A 19,405-nucleotide genomic window follows, 5' to 3' on the forward strand; every position below is an offset into this window, starting at 1 on the left:
AGCTGTTCAGTCTGTTGTGTTTGTGATGGCTCGCTGAATCTCAGAAGCAATAGTTCAACTCCTATCACGACCCTGACTTTCCCCACAGACCTGCTAGCAGATAAACATCTAATAGCAATTTGAAAAACATCAGTTGATGTTGCGTCCACTGTGCTCTCAAACCAAATATTTCTAATCTTAAATAATCCTAAATATTTTCCTCATGCCCCTCTTTCTATATTGTCAATTAACATCAATCTATGCCCTTGGATTCTTGACTGTTGTGGAACTGGAACAGTTTCTCTCCCTCTATTTTATAAAAACCGCTCATGATTTGAACACCTGAATGAAACCTCTCTCAATCTTGTCTTCTCAAAGGTGAACAGTCCCAACTTTTCCAATGTTTTGATGTAACTGAAATTCTTCATCCCTTTAACACATCCTCGTCAATCCTTTTTGTACTTTCTTTCAGTTCTTCACAGCTTTACCGAAGAATGGCCCTGCAATTTGGACTCCTCAGTTCAGTTGAGGTAAAACCAATGTTTAATGTAACTTGCTTGCTTTTGTACTCTATTCACCTGCTGACAAAGCCCCATGCTGTCTGCTTGATTAAATATCTCAACTAGTTAGGTCTGTTTCTGTGCTGTATGATTCCATGACTCTCGTCCTCCCACTGTCAATGATGCATGCATATAAACTCTGCAGGTCCCCTGCATCTGCATTAAATGTAGAATGGCACCCTGTATTTTATATTCTCTCTCTCTCTCTCTCTCTTTTTCATGCCGAAATCATCACTTCACATATCACTGCCACTCCATTCCACCAACCTATATCTTTTTGAGGTTTTATGCTTAGAATGGCTGAGGTGTTAAATGAATATTTAGCATTGGTCTTTAATTAAGGGGCAAGTGCTGTCCAGGCCAAGACGACAAAGGAAGAATCTCATCCATCAGAAGGAGTTAAATTAGTTAAGGTCAAGGTATTATTTAAACTGTCAGTAATTAAATTTGACAGGGCACTCGTGCTGGATGAGATGCATACAAGGAAATTGAAATAATTGAACATTGAAGTGCAGATGCTCTGGCAATAATCTTTAAATCTTCTCCAAGATTCAGGGTGGTACCAGAGGTTGGAGAATTACAAACATTATGCCCTTATTCTAAAAAGGTTTATAAAGATTGTCTCATCATTAAATCAGTCAGTTTAACATTAGTGGTGGGGAAACCTCTGGGGCTAAATATTATGTTTTTCTTTGGCTTAAAGTGAATTGTGTTCAACTTTTTGGAAGGCTTTTCACCATGAGACCTAACAGGTTTTTTCACTTTAGTTGACCAAACTTGTCTCATAAATTCCCTCCCCAATTCCCATGGATTCTCACATCTGATTTCTGTCCTATCTTACCACAGGTTGACCTTGCAACAATTCACCGCTTAATAAATAGCTATTGAAAGACTGGTATTCCTTCTACTCATGTCATCTTTAAAGGCCTATTCTGCAACTGAATGAGAACTTGCACTTCTAGGATTCCTTGCTTGGCTGAGGATACAATCTAAGCATGTCACGGTGCCCAGTTCCCCTTCTCCAACAAGGATCTGAAGTTCTTGATGGACAGAGAGGTCCACAGGAGAGGTATCCTCTTCTTGGAAGACCAGCAGAGGAGGATGAGACCCATGGCCCTGTCAGTCTGGTCTGAGGTTGCCATCTTGGTTAGTGCTATCATGTGGGTGGGGCAAAATGACCAGCAATGCAGAAAGGTCAATGAGCTTCTCTGCTCATCAGAACAAGCGCCAAACTCTATTGTCTGCCATCTCACACTGTCATTGCAACTATCTCCCACCAAGCCTTCTGCTCGGTCACTCTCATTACTTCCTGAAACACTTAGCCTCACTTGGTCTTGTTTACCCTCCCCAGCATTCCACTGACTCTGTATGCATGCCTCCTCAGTCCTTCAGGGCAGCTCACCACCTTTCCCCGACATTCACCTGCACTAACACCAGTGTTGTAACACTAATTTGACTCACTGACCCCCTTTTGTTCATTATGGGAGAAGACAGCCCACAACAGGGCATAAGGAGCCCATGTGAGTGGAGATGTGCCCAGTATCAGGCTTCTCACTCTGCTACAAGCAGAAAATCCTGACCCTCACAGGATGCCTGAAACTGCTCCTGTCAGAATACAGAAATATCCATGTCTGGCCAAATGAGTAAATACTACTCTTCATTCCACAGCAATAGTCACATTATCTCTGCTGTCTCTCTCAATGACAGAAGCAGTCAGGCCTTCCACCTCCACCCTACCTAACCCCCTTTGACATTTGGAACTATAAGTTGAGGAGGATCAACCTGCCTCTGGAAAGAGGACCCTTGGCATGTCACTCGACTATGCCATCTGGCTTCAGTGCCCAACATATTCCCCTGACCCCAGTTGTAGAATCAAGGACTACACTAAACATAATGGGAGAAAGAGGAAAAGGCTAGTATGCTACCTTAGATTTCTGCATTAACGTTCCTAATGTTAACTTTCATGTGTTTTTGAACCTCTCAGTGTAGGTGCTCAATGCATCTTTACACCACCTGGCAGCATTTCATAGCTACAGACAAGGCTCACGTAAGAGCTGAGAGCTTTCTGCACCAAGAGGAATCAGGGAAGTGATTTGTGCACATGGCATTGGATCATGCCAATAACACTTTTCTTCTTCAACAACCTTAATATTGGGCTCCCTCTGTGTGCCAAGGTATAGCTGTCACACAGTTGTCTAGCATTGGCTGTGCCAGGGAGGTGCAGACAGAGAGAGGCAATGCTGTAGGATGGCGAAGGAGCAGGTAACCTGTGTGCTGTATAATGTATGGACCTGTGACTAATGTTCTTTCCTTTAAAAGCCCCATGATCAATGTTTGCTGCAATCTCATCTCTCACAGGTCAAGTCACTTACCTAACTTACTCTGAATATACTGACAGCCATTTTCATTCCCATTGCACACTTTCAATTTCTGGCACGATGAAAGGTAGCATTGAGTGTCCCTTTGCTAGTGATTTCCAGCCTTTGCCTGAACATCCACATCACATTTCTAATGTCCATACTATTAACCCTACAGGCTTCACACTTCTCCAACTGCCCACAAACCCATCTAGATGTGCCTACCTTTCCTACCCAGCCACTAGCATATGAGGTAACCAGACCTGGTGTGGTCATTCACTGCCCTTGCCCCCTTTTAAGGCCAAGGTGCGTCTGACCATAGATAAACCTACCTTCCACATTACAGTGTTCCCACCACATTTTACTATATGGCCCCCTTCCTTGTAAATCCTGCTGCCCCCACTTCACAACTGTATTGTACACTTGCCCAGGGATTGCAGCTTGTAGCACCCTAACCCTTTCCCATCCAGCATCCTACCTCTACCCAGCTGGCACCCTACCAAATGGGCAGCCTGGCACATTAGTCATTAATACCATATGCCCCTGGCACCTTAACCTCACAGTTGCCCTAAATACTTAGAGTTTGACAACAGCTGTCTAAGTGGCTGCCTGAATCTTTAAATGTCAGAATGTGGTCACTGACTGTTCTGACAGGGGGCATGGTGTGCATTCTCCTGACAATTCTGTGCTATGAGTGAACTGTCAAAATGGAAGTACACCTCTACATTTCTTAAGGATACTTGATTGGGATCTCCCCTTAGAAATGCGGAGCTCCCTTTTTTCACAAAATGAGTGACAAGGAGGATTTTTCAGCCCCTAATGTTTGCAATCTTGGATTAGACATTCCCAAATTTTTAAAAAAGTGTGAAAACAACTGCTAAAGTAACTGAAGAAGAAGTTTGAAATAAAAGCTTTAAATGTTCACACAAAAAATTGGGCAAGATTTTAACTAATTCAAACCCACCCACTAGCATAGAGTTACAGTCAATCTATTAATATCCCAGGGTGTAATTTCAGGACATTGAATTTTGTTACTTCTCTATCCTGGATTGACACATCTTTTCTGGGAATGTTTTCATTCCTCAGATTTGAACTATGCTATGCACAACCTTCAAAGGTTATTGACATCAATTTTGCAGCCAAGATTTTTATGAATTCTAATTTTGGCTTTCAAAATTGGTACACATTTGAGATTTGGAGAAGAGGTAATCAGACTCTCCAAAAAGAGGTTATTTGTAAAGTATCAGTTTTTAAAAAAAAATAAGATTCTGGTTTAAGTATCAGAGACAGCAGTGACAGTAAGGCATAATATAAAACATTTAGTCATATGACAACAAATTAAAACACAGTACATATGATTAAAATCAGATTAATTGCCATGAAATTAGACCTATTTGAATATTTTAGAGGAAATAAAAGAAATGAGGATTATTTGGAAAATAAAGAAAGAAATGATAGATATGTTTTTTCATTCTGTGATGGAATAGTCAAGTTACTGCATAATTGAACCTTAAATTTTAACATTGGCATTGCCTTTAATTTGCTTACACTTTGTTTAATTACAAAAATTTGTACTTGTTGCGATCCTTCAGACTTGGAAAAAAAGCCCATTTTATATATTCAAAGGATGTTACAATTTGCTGGAGCTGATGTATCCAGTTCCTTTTAAAATAATTCCAATATTGTTACTCTGTCATTTTTTATTACCTGCGATATTTGCCCTTGTGTCTGTATGCATATAAAAGTAGCAAGGCTGTGTTTATTGCCCATTCCTTACTTACCAAAAAGTCATGGAGAACCATCTCTGTGAGCCCCTGCAACTCTATTGATGACGGTACATCCACAATGGTCATGTGTTACTGAATTCCAGGGCAGTGATTCAGCAATATCAATGGAGTGATGATATACACCCAAGTCAGGATGGAAAATGGCTTCAAGGTGATCATGTTCCCATGATACTGCTGCTGTTGTCCATCTTGTTGATGGAAGATATGTGCAAGTCTGCCATTGAAATAACTTTGGCAAGTTGCTGCAGTGCTATATATATGGCAGCCACAGTGACCTGCTTTAATGCTAATCTAAATTAGACTGATAAAAATTATTCCACATCTCTTCAGTGATCCTCATGAACTCCTAAGTGAATTTCAAATGAATGGGCTAAATTCTTTGAACCTATGTGAGATGAGCTGGGAGTCTGGATGGGGACATGACAGAGAATGGTATTGGGAGTAAAACTTTCTTTCCTCACTACCTCTGTACATTACCAGTTGTGGGAATCTCTGCAATGTGGCCACCTGCTGGCAAGGCCACTTAACAATCTATTTCAGGGCCACTGCCCAACCCCAGGAGTGCCTTATGCCAAATGGGAAAACCATCAGATAAAACATGACAGCCTTTCAGAGGGGTGAGTAGCTGCAGAAGTGTGCCCTTGTTAATAATGACTTGGAGGTGCAGATGTTGGACTGGGGTGGACAAAATTAAAAATCACACAACACCAGGTTATAGATTTATTTGGAAACACTAGCTTTCAGAGCGCTGCTCCTTCATCAGGTGGTTGTGGAAGTTAAGATCATGCTCACAGAGTTTATAGCAAAGGAGACCAGTGTCATGGAGATGTGATACAGTAAACAATCTTAGATTAATACAAGTTTTAATCTAATATTGCTTACTGTATCACGTCTCCAAAAAAAAGTTTTAATCTAACATTGTTTACTGTATCACGTCTCCACAACGCTGGACTCCTTTGCCTATAAACTCTGTGAGCATGATCTTAACCTCCACAATCACCTGATAAAAGAAAGGTGCTCCGAAAGCTATTGCTTCCAAGTAAATCTGTTGGGCTATAACCCATGATGATTTTTAACCTTGTTAGTAATGGCAGCATGAGTATTCTATGATCTTCCCACCTCTCCAATCCACTAAACCTGCCTGAACTTTGATGGTGCCTCAACATTGAAGGAGCCTCTCCCTAATATTACAACCTCAGCACTGACCTCTGTTAATGGACTTTCACAAATGGGCAATAGCCAGTCACCTGAAAATAACATGGCAAGAATAAGCAAAATGAAACAGTTGACAGAGAAAAATAACACAGTACTTATGTCTTGCCTTGCTATTTAGTGCACTGCACTATATGTACTGTGAAGGTTAGCTCCCGGCTGGCATTTCTTCACGTAATGCATGGCTAGGCTTTAAATATGATGTCAGTGCTGGGAATTTGGGTGGTTCTGGCAGTGCCAAATATCTCCACTGCAACAGCTTGAGCGCAGTGTCGTAGAAGAAGCAGTGCACACAATGAGACATGCTGCGAGATATTGTGAGAGATAACCTGGTACAGCTCAGAGATAGAAACCTTCCATGAAACTTCCCAAAACTGACACCCAGCCATGTTTTGGTAAAATGCAGCCTGAGAGTGTTTAGGGTGCTAGCCTTCTGATTGAGCTGGTGGCTCTTGGGTTGACTACACCCACAATTAGTGTCTTAAGTTTCTGCCGCTGGTAAAATACTGCCCCTGGATTTTGCCACCCATCGAAGAAGGTTGGCTCCCACTTTTGGCCTCAACAGTGGGAATTCCTCAGGGCTGACAAAATTCAGGACAATGTGTGTAAAATTATTTAAAAATGTATGCAATTTAATTTCAGTGCACTCACTCAGTGCATAATTTCATCTATCACATAATTATGTTCTTCAATTTCTGTACAACTGTGAGCTCCTTTCTTGGATTACGTATACTGTACATAGCAGCTTGTGTAATAACAAAATAATATTTAAAGCATGAGAAGATCACTAGACCACTAAAAAAAAACTCTTTCAAGACTTCAGTGAGCTTCCTTTCAGCACCTCTGAGACTGATAGCCCTGTATCCACTTTCTACTATGAATCACACTTGTCCATTTTTAAAGCCTGCAAAGGTTTTCCCATTTTGCTTCTGTAGATGGCAATCTGTTCCACAATTCTAATGTAATTCCAGTATAAAAATGGTGCCTAACTTTCCTAAGTTTTTTTTTGATAGGAAAATCATTGGAGGATCATTCACCAAGTTCTGCTCATTTTCTTTCTTCAATACTATTGAGGGGGAAAGGTTGGAGTGACAAAATCATTCCACAAGCTCCACCGTGATCACTGAGATGTGATGCCAACAGTTATGTTGCACATTGAAATGCTCATCAAAGTACAAGTGGATGTACTCTAACTGAGTGGTAATAACAAGATGATCATTTGTAATATTCCTCCACAATTTGCTCTCTCTCATGTTGTCTGTGAATTCTGAAAGAATGGTTGTAGCAATCACCTGCTCAGTTGCTTTCTATAATTCTCATCTGTAAAGTTTTTAGCATGCCTGACCATGTTAATTCCATTCATAGAATCTCAGTGCGGAAACAGGTCATTTGGCCTAACAAGTTCACATCGACCCTGCGAAGAGTATCCCACCCAGACCCATTCCCCTACTCTATTACTTGATGTTTCCCCTGATTAATGCATGTAACCTACACATCCCTGAACACTAGGGGCAATTTAGCATGGCCAATTCACCTAACCTGCTTATCCTTGGACTGTGGGAGGAAACCGGAACACCCAAAGGAAACCCAAAGCAGACACAGGGAGAATGTGCAAAGTCCACACAGTTATTTGAGGCTGGAATCAAACCCGGTTCGCAGGCACTAAGGCAGCAGTGCTAACCCCTGAGACACCGTGCTACCCCATTCTTTCAGTTTGAATTGAACAGTACTAGTGTTTTGGTGGAAGGTTGAGAATTGCTATTCCTACTCTGATTTACCTCCCCACCGCCCTTTTGTCTTCCCTGAAAAGTCTTGAAGCCTATTTTTCTACAGCCAGTATTTATCATTTCTCTTGATGTGTAAAAGTTGAATTAGTTCAGTGTCCAGACCCAAGGACATAGTGAAATTTCAGTTTCATTGTCTCTATCAATCTTGATTATTTGGGAAAGAAAAGTGCCTTAATTGTAGGCACTACAGAGGAATACATAGCATTACATAGGATACACTGCACAGAAGCAGGCCATTCATCTCAAGCTATCCATTTCAGCATTCATGCTTCATTTGAGATCCTCCTATTTCCGATCACCTAATCAACAAATCCAATCCTCCATTCCATTCTCCCCCAATTTTTTGTCTAACATCTCTTAAAATGCATCTATGCTATCTGCTTCAATCACTCCCTATGATAGAGAATTTCGTATTCTCGCCACTCTGGGTAAAGAGGTTTCATCTGAATTGTCCACTGTATTTCTTGTTGACTATCTTATATCTAAGGCATGTACCTAGATCTTCTCCACAATAGAAAGTATTCTTTATGTGTTCACTCTATCAAATTCTTTCATCATTTTAAAGACTCCTGTTAGGCCCCTCAGTCTTTTTTTTCCATGGGAAGAAACGCAGTCTGTTAATCCTTTCCTGATATGTATTCCTGTGCATTTCTGGTTTCATCTTTGTGAATGACCTTTGTTCCTCTTCTGTGCTTCTATATATCCTTTTCATAACATGGTAACCAGAACTGCATGATGGGGTCCAGCCAAAGTTGGCTACAGTTTTAGCATTTTTCCACCCGAGAAATAAAGCCTAGTACATGGTTTGTTTTTTTATTAATTGGCCTTGCCAACCTATGACACAATGTTTAGTGATGTTTTATGGTTATTTGTGTGTGGGGGAAGGAGGAAGAGTGAAGGCTACAGGGCCAAATATTTAGATGGGGGTCAATGGAAAAAAATAATGTTTCTTATACACAGTCTCATAGTTTTGATCCTGGTGATATTGGTGTTATAAAAGCGGACCCGCCCCATTACACCCCTCGCCCCTCACACACTCCCACCCCACCACACACATGCACCCCATCCGATAACTAAAACCGAAACACCCAGAGAGGCCTGTCTTGTCTTATAATCTGTTAAAGAAGGGTGAAAAGTGGTATAGCCTATCTCTCACCACCCCCCCCCCCCCAATCTGTTATAAAGGAGTGAATAACTGAAATGAAATCCTTTCACTCCCTTTATAATCACCAAGTAACAATTTATTTATCTAATTCCAACACTGAACAAATGAACAGAACTACTAACAAACTGAACAATTCCCCTCTAACTGCTAACTATTCCTGAATAAACAAAATCCTAATGGTATGCTGTTCCAATAAAACACAAGTCCCACTTATGTAACAAAACCAATAGAATTTAGTCTCTTAAAATTACAAATAGGATACAGCTTCTGGAATGGTCCTCGTGCTCTCCACTGATATTCTTTCGAATTCTTGTCCCAGGAACGCTTCTCTTCTTCGAATTCTTGTGTCAGGAATGTTCTCTCTCTGAATTCTGCTCTCTGGAATATTAGCTAAGAGTGCTGCAATACCATTATTGATTAGATGGTACTTTCTCTGAGAGCTATTATCTCTTCAGATGGCAATTTGCTCTCACAAATTTTACAAGTGTCCTCATCTTTTATACCCTTGATGACCTATTAATTTCTTTACAATTGGATTGGTACTAAGTAGTCAAAACCATCAGATTTAAATTTCCATACTGTAGGGAATCTAATCTAATCTAATCCAAATGTAATTGGTTTTTAATATCGAAGGTCTGATTTAAATTGATTGGCTAAATTTAAAAAGATTTGGCTTGGTAAAAATGCTGCTTGACTATTTGATACACAATGTTTCAATTCCGGCACTCTCATAGAATAGAATAGAAGAATACAGCGCAGTACAGGCCCTTGGGCCCTCGATGTTGCGCCGATCCAAGCCCACCTAAACTACACTAACCCACTATCCTCCATATACCTATCCAATGCCCTCTTAAATGCCCATAAAGAGGGAGAGTCCACCACTGTTACTGGCAGGGCATTCCATGAACTAACGACTCGCTGAGTGAAGAACCTACCCCTAACATCAGTCCTATATCTACCCCCCCTTAATTTAAAGCTATGCCCCCTTGTAATACCCGACTCCATACGCGGGAAAAGGTTCATACTGTCTACCCTATCTAACCCCCTAATCATCTTGTACACCTCAATCAAGTCACCCCTAAACCTTCTTTTCTCTAGTGAAAACAGCTCCAAGTGCCTCAGTCTTTCCTCATACGATTTTCCTTCCATACCAGGCAACATCCTGGTAAACCTCCTCTGCACCCGTTCCAATGCCTCCACATCCTTCCTATAGTATGGCGACCAAAACTGCACACAGTATTCCAGATGCGGCCGTACAAGAGTCTTATACAACTGCATCATGACCTCAGGACTCCGGAACTCAATTCCTCTACCAATAAAAGCCAGTACGCCATATGCCTTCCTCACCGCACTATTTACCTGGGTGGCAACTTTCAGAGATCTGTGTACATGGACACCAAGATCCCTCTGTTCATCCACACTACCAAGTATCCGACCATTAGCCCAGTACCCCATCTTTTTGTTATTCTTCCCAAAGTGAATCACCTCGCACTTAGCTACATTGAATTCCATCTGCCACCTTTCTGCCCAGCTCTGCAGCTTCTCTATATCCTGCTGTAACCTGCCACATGCTTCCTCACTGTCAACAACTCCTCCGACTTTCGTATCATCCGCAAACTTGCTCACCCAACCTTCTAACCCCTCTTCCAGGTCATTTATAAAAATGACAAACAGCAATGGTCCCAAAACAGATCCTTGCGGAACACCGCTAGTGACGGCACTCCATGAAGAAACTTTGCCATCAACTACTACCCTCTGTCTTCTTCCATCCAGCCAATTCCTAATCCAAACCTCCAATTCACCCTCAATGCCATATCTCCGTATTTTCTGCAGTAGCCTACCATGGGGAACCTTATCAAACGCCTTACTAAAATCCATATATACCACATCTACCGCTTTCCCCTCATCAACCTCCTTCGTCACCTTTTCAAAGAATTCAATAAGGTTTGTGAGGCACGACTTGCCCTTCACAAAACCATGCTGACTATCCTTGATCACATTATTCCTATCCAGATGTGCATAAATCCTATCCCTTACAATTCTCTCTAAGACTTTGCCCACAACAGAAGTGAGACTCACCGGCCTATAGTTACTAGGGCTATCCCTACTCCCCTTTTTGAACAAGGGAACCACATTTGCTATCCTCCAGTCTTCTGGGACTACTCCTGTAGACAAAGAGGACATAAAAATCAAGGCCAATGGCTCTGCAATCTCCTCCCTTGCTTCCCAGAGAATCCTAGGATAAATGCCATCAGGCCCAGGGGACTTATCAATTTTCACCTTTTCCAGGATTTCCAACACCTCTTCTCTACATACCTCAAAGCCATCCATTCTACTTATTTGTGACTCAGTATTCTCATCCACAACAATGCCCTGTTCCTGAGTAAATACTGAAGAAAAGTATTCATTCAGTGTCTCCCCAATCTCTTCCGCCTCCACACGCAACTTCTCACTACTATCCTTGACTGGACCTATTCCTACCCTAGTCATTCTTTTATTCCTAACATACCTATAGAAAGCCTTAGGGTTTTCCCTAATCCTATCGACTAAGGACCTTTCATGTCCCCTCCTTGCTGCTTTTAGCTCTCTCTTCAGGTCCTTCCTGGCTACCCTATAACTCTCAATCGCCCCAATTGAACCTTCACGTCTCATCTTGAGATAGGCCGCCCTCTTCCATTTAACAAGGGATTCCAATTCCTTATTAAACCACGGCTCCCTCGCACGACCCTTTCCTTCCTGCCTGACAGGTACATAATTATCAAGGACACTCAATAGTTGCCCCTTGAACAAGTTCCACATATCCTTTACACTCTTGCCTTGGAGTCTACTTTTCCAAGCCACACATCCTAAGTCATGCCTCACCGCATCATAATTTCCCTTACCCCAACTATAACTCTTGCCCTGTAGTACACACTTATCCCTCTCCATCACGAGTGTAAAAATCACCGAATTATGGTCACTATCCCCAAAGTGCTCACCTACCTTTAATTCTAACACCTGGCCTGGTTCGTTACCCAGAACCAAATCCAGTATGGCCTCACCTCTTGTTGGCCTGTCTACATATTGTGTCAGGAAACTCTCCTGCACACATTGAACAAACACTGACCCATCTAACGAACTTGAGCTATAGCTTTCCCAATCAATATCAGGAAAGTTAAAGTCCCCCATAACAACCACCCTATTACTGTCACTCATCTCCTGAATCATCTTCCCAATCCTTTCTTCAATGATTCTAGGACTATTAGGAGGCCTGTAAAAGACTCCTAACAGGGTGACCTCACCTTTCCTATTCCTAACCTCAGCCCAAACTACCTCAGATGGCAAGTCCTCATCCATCGTCCTTTCCACCGCTGTAATACTATCTTTGACAAGCAATGCCACACCTCCCCCTCTTTTACCCCCACCTCTGACCCTACTAAAACATTTAAATCCCGGAACCTGCAACAGCCAATCCTGTCCCTGTTCTAGCCATGTCTCCGTAATAGCCACAACATCGAAGTCCCAGGTACCAACCCACGCTGCAAGTTCACCTACCTTATTTCGTATACTTCTTGCATTGAAGTATACACACTTCAAGCCACTTCCCTGTTTACAGGCACCCTCCTTGGAAATTGATGCCATGTTCCTCACCTCCCTACACTCCAGGCCCTGCACCCTGAAGCTACAATCTGGGTTCCCATGCCCCTGCCGAGTTAGTTTAAACCCCCCCCAAGAGCACTAGCAAACCTCCCCCCAAGGATACTGGTTCCCCTCAGGTTCAGGTGTAGACCATCCTGTTTATAGAGGTCCCACCGTCCCCAGAAAGAACCCCAGTTATCCAAAAACTGGAACCCCTCCCTCTGTGCACCTGGACTTTAAATTGCTGTTCAGACATTCATTGTAATTCTACGTACCGTAAAAATGATCTTTTAAAGAGCTCACACAATGCTTTCCTCCATTTTACAATTTTATACACACCAACTTCGCAACATTGGTCACACTTGCATCTTTGAATCAGGGTAAATTCACTATCTGTGAACTATCCTTAAAAGCAACGCTGATCAAGAAATAATGCTGCAGAACTGTCTTTAATCACTTGCATCATGAAATATCACTTAGGCAATAAACAGCAGCTGAACTATCAGTGAACAAAAATTACAAAAATCAAGTGGCTCCTTTGTGGCCAGGGAAGAAATATTTAAGCTTGAAATGGTCTTTTCCTGACCTTTAGCATGTTCAATTTCCAGCAACTTACAGGTTTTACTTGTACTGTGCAGTACTACAGCATGAAAAATACTGAAAAATATTACAATCATCTTGTTGTTACAGCTCAGTTTGAATAGACCTCCTTATATCTCAGTGGATTTATTCAATGTCTGACATGACTATTGGCATTATAAATCCCAGTAATCAGTGGGGAGCTGGTAGAAGTACTTTTTCATTTCCTGTCACTTACCCCTCAGTTGAAAAATCAGGACAACTGCAGAACAAGCATCTCCAAGAGATTGTGATTGTAAATTTTAGGCAGGCATTTTCTGTCATATTTCACTGAGGACAAATTCACACTTTTAGGATCTTGTCATGAACAGAACTTTTCTGCAGAATCTTTTAAGTCCTCTTAAAAATCACTTCTGTGTCTTGCAAAATCTCTGCATAACTGATGACAACCTGTTTATAAAACTGTCACTTTGAAGTGCTTCATTTTCTGTTTCATACAATGCATTGTGAAGTGTAAACATTGGCAATTACGTAAATGATGCTAATTCTTTGAACCCAATGTGTTTCAGTTCTGGGCCATGAATACAGGTAAATTCAAGGATGACAGCACTGCTACAATAGTGTTATTAATTAAGTAGTATGTTTCTGATGGGTTTTAATGGTATATGAAAATCATCATTGAAAGAAACTCAATACAAGGAAAGCCACATTACTTCACCTGAAGACATTTGAACAAAATAATTGGTTGATAGTGAACAATGTTACTTCTGACTGCAAAACAAAACAACTAAAGCATTTAGACTGTCTAAATATAAAATTAACTTTCTTCCTCACAATAAATTTTTAAAAAATAACATTTCTGCAAATATTACATTAATAGTAGATCTTTGAAAGTGGCAGCACATATTATGTGAGTGATTAGAAAAGCATACAGGATCTGGGGCCTCAAAAACTTGCATACATGTTAAAGCCCTGCTTTGGCCACTGGAATTGCATTTGGTTCTGGTCACATACTCTATGAAGGATGTGATAGTGGTTGTAAGGGTGTAGTGAAGATTTAGCAGAATAGTTTTAGGGATGGGAAATTCTCTCTCTCAAATTCAGTTGCAGAGGCTTGTAATGTTCCTTGAAACATAGGAAACATACGGAGATGTAATAGAGAAGTATAAGGTTATGACAGAATTAATAAGATAGACAAGGAAAAGCCTTTCCCATTAGCTGATGGCTCAAGTAAGGGCAATGTTTTTTTAGCAAAAGATGCAGGGTGGTTCTGAGAAAGGATGTTTTAACAGAGTGAGTGGTAATTATCTAGGATGCGCTTCCTCTGAGGATCATTAAAAATCACACAACACCAGGTTATAGTCCAACAGGTTAAATTGGAAGCACACTAGCTTTCGGAGCGTCGCTCCTTCATCAGATGGTAGTGGAGGGCTCAGTCCTAACACACAGAATTTTTAGCAAAAATTTGCAGTGTGATGTAACTGAAATTATACATTGAAAAATCGATTGTCTGTTAAGCCTTTCATCTGTTAGAATACAGTGATAGTTTCACTTCTTTCATGTGTAAATCACATAATCTTTTTTTAAAAATTGCATTCTCGGGTTAGCTGTTAACAATGGTGATAGCTAGACAATATGTTGAAGGTGTTGGCCCCCTGTGTTCTCTGTCTATGCCATGATGTTTAGATTGATTCTAATCTAAAAAGTGAGATAACGGAGTTTTACATGAATTCATGCAGTTTTTGAGCAAAGTACAATGTAATCCTGCAAGTACAAATTCACCCCACAAAATATATGTGTGCATGTGGGTCTTTGTCTGTCTGTGTGTGTGTCTGTCTGGCTTGGGGGTTGTGAGTGTGAGAAAGTGTATGTGTGTGTGTAGTGAGTGCAGAGTCTGTTTGTGGTTGTTTAAAGGTAAGTAGTGGAGGTGTGGGGAAGGTCTTAGCGAGGTGCTCATCCTCATTGATAATGTGTTGCAGGTCACGAAGAACATGGCGTGATTTTTCAGCTCCTGGGAAATACTGAACAACGAAGGGTACCCTGTCAGTTGCAGCACGTGTCTGTCTCCTGAGGAGGTCATTACAGTTCCTTGCTGTGGCACGTTGGAACTGGAGGTCGATGAGTTGGGCATTGTATCTGTTCTTGTCAGGGTATCCCTCAGTACTTCCAGGTGTCTGTCACCTTCCTCCTCATCTGAGCAAATCTGATGTATGCGTAGGGCTTGTTCATAGAGGATGGCTGTTTTAATATGTTATTGGTGGAAGCTGGAGAAGTGTAGCATTGTGAGGTTGTCTGTGGGTTTGTGGTAGAGTGTGGTGCTGAGGTGTCCATCCTTGATGGAGACGCATACGTCCAAGAATGAGACAGATAGTCGAGAGTAGTCCATGGTGGGTTTGATGGTGGGATGCACATGGCACATATGACTCAGCCAACATTGTCTATCTTATATGTTGCAGGCAAGGATGCCCGGAGGCATGGTACATTGGGGAAACCAAGCAAAGGCTACAACAATGGATGAATGGGCACTGCACAACAATCAACAGACAGGAGGGTTCCCTCCCAGTTGGGGAACACTTCAGTGGTCCAGGACATTCAGCCTCGGACCATCGGGTGACCATCCTCCAAGGTGGACTTCAGGACAGGCAGCAGAGAAAAGTGGCTGAGCAGAGGCTGATAGCTAAGTTCGGTACCCATAGGGAGGGCCTCAACCAGAACCTTGGGTTCATGTCACATTACAGGTGATCACCATTGCACTATACACACACACACAGATAATCCTACACAAACACACACACACAGAGGCACTCCTATACGCATGGACACACATATACACAGACACCCACACACCCTTATAGACACACACACTCCCACACTCACACATGCACCTCCTCACAGACTTAAGACACTCTGCACTCACTACACACACACATACACTTTCTCACACTCACAACCCCAACCCAGACAGACACACACACACAGACAGACAAAGACCCACATGCACACATATATTTTGTGGGGTGAATTTGTACTTGCAGGGTTACATTGTACTTTGCTCAAAAACTGCATGCATTCATGTAGAACTCTGAGCTCAAAAACTGCATGAATTTATGTAAAACTCCATTATCTCACTTTTTAGATTAGAATCAATCTAAACATCATGGCATAGACAGAGAACACAGGGGGCCAACACCTTCAACATATTGTCTAGCTATCGCCATTGTTAACAGCTAACCCGAGAATGCAATTTTTAAAAAAAAGGTTTTTTGATTCACACATGAAAGAAGTGAAACTATCACTGTATTCTAACAGATGAAAGGCTTAACAGACAATCAATTTTTCAATGTATAATTTCAGTTACATCACACTGTAAATTTTTGCTATAAATTCTGTGTGTTAGGACTGAGCCCTCCACTACCACCTGATGAAGGAGCGACGCTCCGAAAGCTAGTGTGCTTCCAATTAAACCTATTGGACTATAACCTGGTGTTGTGTGATTTTTAACTTTGTACATCCCAGTCCAACACCGGCATCTCCAAATCTGAGGATTGTGGAAGCATCCTTTGCTTTAAGATTTCAAAAGAAAATTGGATGTATGCTTGAAGAAAACAAGCTTGCAGAACTACAAGAATGTAGTGCCTACTGGGTGAGTAGACATGGAAGTTCTATGAATTGGCATGAAGAATATGAGATGCCATTGCATTTAAGTCTGGTTGATGACATTGTTAAGTTTGTTAATATTTTATTTAAGGTGAAGGAAATTGTGGTGGCCATTAATTGAGTATATTTATTCATATACAGGGGCACATGTAATACTGAGGTTGGGTAAGAATAAAGTAGTATGGTGACCACAACGGAGTGCAACTCTAGTTGTGGCCTAATCAGGGCTTTATAAAAATACAATGTACCCAATGCCTCAATTTGTGAAGTCCCAGATCCATATTCCATTCTCTCATTATGTTTTGCAAAAAGGATGGGCCTTTTACTGTCTACTGCCCTACTCAGCATCTTTTGCGGTCACCTTGGAACTGTTCCTGAGGCGTGTGAATCCAGTTCCCACGCCCACCAACACCCCTCAAACTCCAGAACAAAAATCACACCTTTTGAGGCAAGTTTGTCAGGAAACGGATAATCAAACTGGGAAATTTTCCAACAGCTGCTCTGTATATCTGATAAACCTATCCAACGTCCTCAGTTACAAATCTTTAAAGTTCTTGTTCCATTCTCTCTCTCTTACAGCACATGGTACTGAATGCAACCTGCAACGAATTGGTCTTCGGTTCCTCTAAACTTGTGTTAGCCTTTCACTCTTAAACTGGATTGCCAATTTCATTGAAAATTTTACACTGTTTTTGAATCGTGACGTCTTGCCTTGTCAATTTTGCTCCAACATACGAACAACTTGTTGCAATTTAATTTGAGTGTTGCTACCTAGTATCCTCCAAACAAGGCTGGTTTTTCACCTTTCATTGCACTAATAGGAAATTTTCAGTCCTCCATAACTGCATAACTCAAGAATTAACTCATGTTGATGTAATGTTTTATAATGCAAATTCAGGTTGCATCTCTCTAAGCTGGCAGCTTTGAGAGTGTGAATTTCCTGGGCCAGAAGATTGGCAGGACCATGGGAAGTTGTGTGATAGGGTCAGTCCAAAAGTTTTTAAAACATTTGTTTAACACCTGTCACAATGTTCCTGAGACTTTAATTAATTTCCCACCTCTGCCTCTTTTCTTAAATTCATATGAAGACACTTCCCTTGTGCAGACCTTCGGTGGTGACCCTTGCATACTATTCAACTGTGGAGTTTTTGACCTAATACAAGCACAAGAGGGCTTTTAATCCCTCTCCTGGTCTTTCTTCTTGAACTATTTTTGCAGTTTGGTTTGTCTAATGCATTTGTTTTCTTTGACAATTGTCTCTTGTATCATGTAAACAGATGTAACCTCTTGCTCTGAAATAAAACATCTTTGCTCAATCCAGATGTTCAATTTTTTGGCAAGCTGAACGCGTTTGCTAAAAGCGTTGGCTGCTGCTTATTTTATTACCTGCACTTCTTTTTTCACTAGGGACACTGCATAGATTGTGTTATAATAATAGAAGTGCTACAATGCACAAAGTATTGCAGTCATGAATAACCCATCTTCAAGAAAGTCATTCCTACATTACTACTACTTACATTATACTTGTTGCATCTAATCTTTCATACTCCTAGAATGTCTGCATCATCCATCTCCTTTGTGAAGACGAAGTATTCAGTAAGAACCTTGACGACATCTTCTGCATCCAAACGTGAAATAGATATTTTCTAATCAACCATTTTCTAATCAAAGATGTTATTATGCATTTCGAAGCAGGAAGGACTTAACCTGGACCTCCTGGCCCAGATGTACTTCACTTGCTTTACTCTTTCCTTAGTTGCCTTTTTGCTTTTAATGAACCAATAAAACACCTTTGGCTTTTCCTTGATTTTACAGTCCAATATGTTTTCATATGATGTCTTTACTTTCCTATTTTCAATTCAATTCAATTGAATTTAACCTTTTGCTGTATTGATAATGGCACATGTATGTGCTGTGATGCTTTCTCTTGTGCCATTTCAAATTATTAATTGGTGAAATCCAGCAACTATGACAGGTGTTCAGCGATGGAAAGTTTCACTAGCTACCAGGTCTTAAATGCTGGCAACTGCTTTCACAGCAGTTTAAAAAGGAAACTCTGCCTGCTGCACTTCAAACTGCCTTTACTACAGTTAAACGTCTGGAAGTCTGCACTGTAAAATGCTTCTTCTTTAGAAACTAGAAAAATTGTGGGTTCTTCAGAAAACTGAAAGTGCCAGACCAGAGAAGTTGCTAGGCCAGAGGGTACTGTATTAGGGAGATACCACCTGGATCCTAATAGCATCTGAGATATGAAAAGCATGAAAAGTACAGAAGGCATAAAATTCTTGAGCTATATACAAAAGAACATTTTGTAGCCAGTACTTAAGTCCAATGAGAGGGAACATAATTTTAGATTTTTTTTGCTAATTAAGCTGGGCAAGTGGACGAAGTAGCAGTTGGCAATATAATATAATTAGATTTAACATTTCTGTGTGAAAAAAGGGGCAAGTATAGAACAGAGATTAACAGTTGTAAATTGGGGTAAGTTAATTTTGCAAGGCTGATGGGTTACCTGGTGATAACCTGCCAAATCTAGAACTCTAGTTATCTAGAATTATAAAGAGCAAGATAAAGCAGAAAAAGAAACCTTATGACAACCACAAAAAATTAATATTGTAGAAGGCTTAAAGGAGTATAAGAAGTGCAGGAGTGAAGTTTACAAAGAAGGAAATTAGGAAAGTAAAAACAGCAAATGAAAAAAAAA

General features: G+C 40.9%; 1 protein-coding gene across 2 annotated transcripts in view; it reads left to right on the plus strand.

Moving 5' to 3' along the window:
* The window catches only part of LOC148147553 (uncharacterized), a 36,798-nt gene extending 18,791 nt beyond the window's left edge, over window positions 1-18,007 (plus strand). Inside the window, exons 3-5 of one of the 2 annotated variants that reach the window (XM_087995051.1) lie at window positions 15,501-15,782; window positions 16,561-16,687; window positions 17,281-18,007. In XM_087995051.1, the coding sequence (XP_087851177.1) occupies window positions 15,501-15,782; window positions 16,561-16,687; window positions 17,281-17,355 (484 nt within the window). In that variant the 3' untranslated portion in view covers window positions 17,356-18,007. The other variant, XR_015759658.1, reaches the window with a different exon arrangement.
* The last annotated feature ends 1,398 nt before the right edge of the window (window positions 18,008-19,405 follow it).

This window comes from Chiloscyllium plagiosum, unplaced genomic scaffold (assembly GCF_037043375.1).
Source record: "Chiloscyllium plagiosum isolate Xiang-an unplaced genomic scaffold, Cpla_swu_hap1 HiC_scaffold_16, whole genome shotgun sequence".
Lineage (NCBI taxonomy): Eukaryota > Metazoa > Chordata > Chondrichthyes > Orectolobiformes > Hemiscylliidae > Chiloscyllium > Chiloscyllium plagiosum.